Source organism: Physeter macrocephalus, chromosome 12 (genome assembly GCF_002837175.3).
Source record: "Physeter macrocephalus isolate SW-GA chromosome 12, ASM283717v5, whole genome shotgun sequence".
Classification (NCBI taxonomy): Eukaryota; Metazoa; Chordata; class Mammalia; order Artiodactyla; family Physeteridae; genus Physeter; species Physeter macrocephalus.
The window spans coordinates 59426867-59431268 of NC_041225.1; the positions used below are offsets into that span (position 1 = coordinate 59426867).

Here is a 4402-nt window from a genome sequence, read left to right on the forward strand (position 1 = left end):
CCGCAACGGAAGAGGCCACAGCAGTGAGAGGCCCGTGTACCGCAAAAAAAAAAAAAAAAAAAAGTGGACTGTAGACCAAGTGGAAATCACAGGTTTTGCTGAGTATCAAATCTCTTAGCTGTTTACACAATCACTACCTCTACAATTGATTAAGAGCCATTCAACTGTTTTACCACGTTTAGTAGCTGAGTTCTTCCTAGTCTACTTTAGCTGCTCCAAATTTTAAGAGAGAAAAGTAAACATGATTTTTTTTCACCTCAAAATTGACTGGCCCAAAGTTTCCCCTTTCCTTCTACCTTTTAACTTTGGGGAGGAGGAAGAAGGGTGGAGAAATAAGAAAATTATCCCAAAAATGTTTTAATTTTTACATGATAGAAACTTACGAGCTCTTTCATTCTGATTCAGGACTACAAACAAGTTTCAATCCGCAGTGATCAAGTCCTTCATTTGCAATTGCCAGCTAGGTACCACCACCTCCATGTTTCCCTGACATTTCGCACTCAGTGCATCCAAAATTCACCCAGTTTCTCACAAGCCTACTCAGGAGTTCCCTGTTTCTGGGGAAAACACCACCATCCTCCCATTACCCAGTCATCTTGGAGTCCTCCTTCCTCATTTCCAAAATCTCCTTCACCGGGCGCTAAGTACTCATCTCCAGCCTCTGACTCTTTCTCCATTCTCACTGAGCACCCTGAACTCTTTTATGGGTATAACAGGCATCCCTGGCACTGGTCTCTCCCAGTCAGATTATCTTTTCAAAGCATAGCTCTGGTTATGATACGTACTCCTCCATCATAAACCTTTCATGAAACTAAAGGGAAGAGGCCATGCCCTTGTTTCAACCTCTGGACAAGACTCTACCACAACTTTCAGCATCAAGTTGCTTTGTAAATTCCTATTCATTTCTCACAAAATTAAATCTACCATCCTAGGCTCTTCATGATCTACCTCCATCCACCACAGCCAAACTTACCTACTTAATGACTCCCCTGCAGCCCCCTCTCCTCCTTCACTCTCGCAGTTCCCTTAATCTAGAATATCCTGCCATCTTAACTAGGAGAGGAACTGCTGGATCATACGGTAGAATTATGTTTCACTTTTTTAGAAAATGCCAAACTGTTTTCCAAAGAGGCTGTACCATTTTACATTCCCCCCACAATGTAGTAGGGTTCCAGTTTCTCCACATTCTCACCAACACCTGTTGTCTTTTTTATTTTAGCAGGTGTGAAGTGGTATCTCCTTGTGGTTTTGATTAGTATTTCCCTAATGACTTACGATGTCAAACATCTTTTCATATGCTTATTGGCCTCAATTTATTTTTGACAAAGGACACAGAAAGGTAAGCAAAATGTTCTTCACTCAACCACTGGAAAATACCCTCTCAACAATTACTTGCCATCAGATTGATTTATAAATCTCTACCTGTACTATTGTTAGAGAACTAGCTTTTCCATATAAGGTTACTCAATGCATGTTAGATTATTCACTTTACATAATACTGAAAGTTACAAACACCTACATTTTACAGTGTGCTCACATTTTAAATGTTTCCAAGAAAGGAAAAATTGAAGTACTCCTAATTACCAAAGTCAGAACCCTTGGTTTGGGGATACCTGTCACAATCACTCTGAAATCTGCAATTCATATAAAGCCTACAATATTCATATAAAGCCTACATAATATCACTTCTTTCAACATAACTTAAGAAATCCTTAAGTAATTAAGAAGTCCAAATTCACAAGAGAAACACAATTCAAGTGGAGCTAGAAATCGTTCATCCCTCTCTGTACCAAATGCATCTTGGGGTAATATCTGCTCTAAGTGCCAATTAATTTCAAGATGTGTCAGTTTTAGTTTAAATTTTCATTTTTTCTTACTAGATAACAAAATCTAGATTATGCTAAAACTCTATTAAAAGAAATTCTACAACCACCAATGGAATAGATCAATTATGATATATTCATACAATGAAATCCTATACTGCAATAAAAGAAACCGACTACTAATACACATAACATGAATGAACCTCAAAAACATTGAGAAATAGAAGGCTTATACAAAACAGTACTGTGTGGTTCCATTTATACGAAATTCAAAAACAGGCAAAACTATCTATTTATAGTGATAAAAATAAGAATAGGAAGATGGACATGGATTGACAGGGCAATAGTAAAAAGGAACTTCCTAGAACTGATGTAATGTTGTATATGTTAATAAGGGTGTGGGTTACACAGTGTGTTTGTCAAAAATGTGCTGAAAAATACACATCTTTATATTATAAGAATATTTGCTTCTTTATAGAAACAAATATAATAGAAATAGATATTTCTTATAATCTGTAAGATAAGTCACTGTTGTCAATTCCTTCTTTAGACCTCACTACCAATTTGGTTTCAATGACACCACGCTGCTTTCCCTTCTAATCCTGGATTGTTCTTATGATAAATTTTCCTCCTCCACTCTCCCTTCCTGTTTCTGTCATCTAATCGTAACTCCATCTTTCTTCCCCATGTGCTCCCTGGATGATCTCCCCCACCACAGCTTCTACTACCACCTACGGGCTGAAGACACCTAGATCTATTAAACTCCATATTCATAAATCCAGCTGCAATCAAACATGACATCTCATCACGAACTCAATATTTATAAACCTGGACCCTTCCTCCCCAACCCCACACCCCCCAAAAACGTGCTCTTTTTCTTGCCCTCCTCATCCTAGTTAACAGCACATCTAATCTTAGACTGAAATCATTCTTAAACATCCCTCCCCTTGAGCAAGTTGCGGTGTTCCACAGAAGAAAGAGAAGGTAACAACAATGAAGCGTTATTTACACCCCACCTGGGGCCCTTACTGTTCCAGTCCAGTTTTCCAACTGCATATCTCATCAACCCTTCCCTACATACCCTGAGGATTGAGAATGAAAATGATGGTACCCCAGACTTAGCTTCTCGAGAATAGCTACCACTTATCCAGTAAAAGCCACCTGCCAACGATTGCTAGTCACATGACACACACCTCTTTTAATCTGTACTCCAGCTGCCCTAAAGGAAACTGAGCTCACAATGAATTAACTTGATCAAGGTCATAAAATTAAAGCAGCGAAACCAGGATTTGAGCCCAAATTAAGAGTCTGGGACTCTAAAGTTTTCATCTCTACACTACAAGCTGGAGACTGATACTCCAATTGGCAAAACCTGAGTGAAGTCGCAATACTTTTCAGACCATTCAAGAGCAACCATCAACATTTTACAGCTGGAAAAATGTCAGCTCTTTGCACGTTAACTGAGAAGACTCACCCAAACATTTGAATTAACTCTTTAAGTCTCCTAATTCTGATCACACAGCCCCTTCTGCCCCTATGGCTTCCGCTGGTACCGTCACCCCAGCTCCCAGATCTGGTGCTTGGATGAGGCTGTCTTTTGGGCTGCGGCAGGAGGATGACAATGGGGCATTGAGGAGACTGAAAGCTGGACTTCCTTAAAAAACGGACAGGGCCAAACTTCGGACTCTGTCGGGTCACATTCTGGGCCCCGCCGACCCCACGAGCCACCCCACGAGCCACAAGCAACGACCTCGGGGGTCACCTTGACCGCTGCTGAGTGCCAGGCCCAACTTCTACACCAGGCCAGCCTCGCCGGGGAGCAGCTACAGAATTAGGAGCCTCCGTGGCCACGGCAAGTGCGTGACAAGAGGTGAGGGACCAACTAAACCGAAGAGCGGGCAGAAGCCTCGCCTGGCTCCGGCGCTGAGACTGCCAGGCGCAGACTCGGGCCGCCACTTCTCCTGTCCGAACCGGCGCGGCGCTACCCGTACCTGAGGGCTATAGGCGTCGGAAGCCCACGCTCCCGTCAGTTTCTGCGTGAAGCTACTAAACTTATAATACATGTTGCCCGGTGTCGACTTCCTGCAGCTACTGCCCGCGCGACCGCCCCAGAGAAGGACCCCGCCTTCCTGGGTGTCTGCCGAAGGCTCAGCCCAAGGACCCTGCGCCAAAAGGCGGGCTGCCCGGGGATCGCCTAATTTAAAACATGCCCTCTTCAGCCACATAATGGAATGAGAAGCCAGGTTCTCAGGGCCAAAAAGGCAAAACAAGTTCTAGGGCAGCGCGGAAAGCCGCTGTAGCGCGGTGTGTAGGGAATACGAGCCTGCCTCTTTCCGTCACGTTTAGATTCGGGCAGTACCAAGACGCCCTAAGAATTGCGCAAGCGCCCCGCCGATCATGCTGGAGGCTGAAGGACTTGCCGGGGTTGAGGGGGCGGGCTCGGGGCGGGGCCTAGGGCGGGGCGGGGTGAGTACGCCCTTTCCCTCCCAGAGAGCCGGTGCTGTGTGGCCGTCACCTGGTAGTTGTCTTGAAGGCACGTCTCTGCCTTTCCCAAACTTAACTCCTCCCAAACCTAGGTC

At 44.1% G+C, this 4402-nt stretch overlaps 1 protein-coding gene across 1 annotated transcript in view; it reads right to left on the reverse strand.

The window, feature by feature from the left end:
• Positions 1–3966, reverse strand: part of COX7A2L (cytochrome c oxidase subunit 7A2 like) — a 12053-nt gene extending 8087 nt beyond the window's left edge. The window contains exon 1 of the mRNA XM_007112180.4: positions 3815–3966. Within this exon, the coding sequence (XP_007112242.1) occupies positions 3815–3886 (72 nt within the window). The 5' untranslated portion in view covers positions 3887–3966. The remainder of the gene's footprint in view (positions 1–3814) is intronic.
• Positions 3967–4402: the final 436 nt, after the last annotated feature.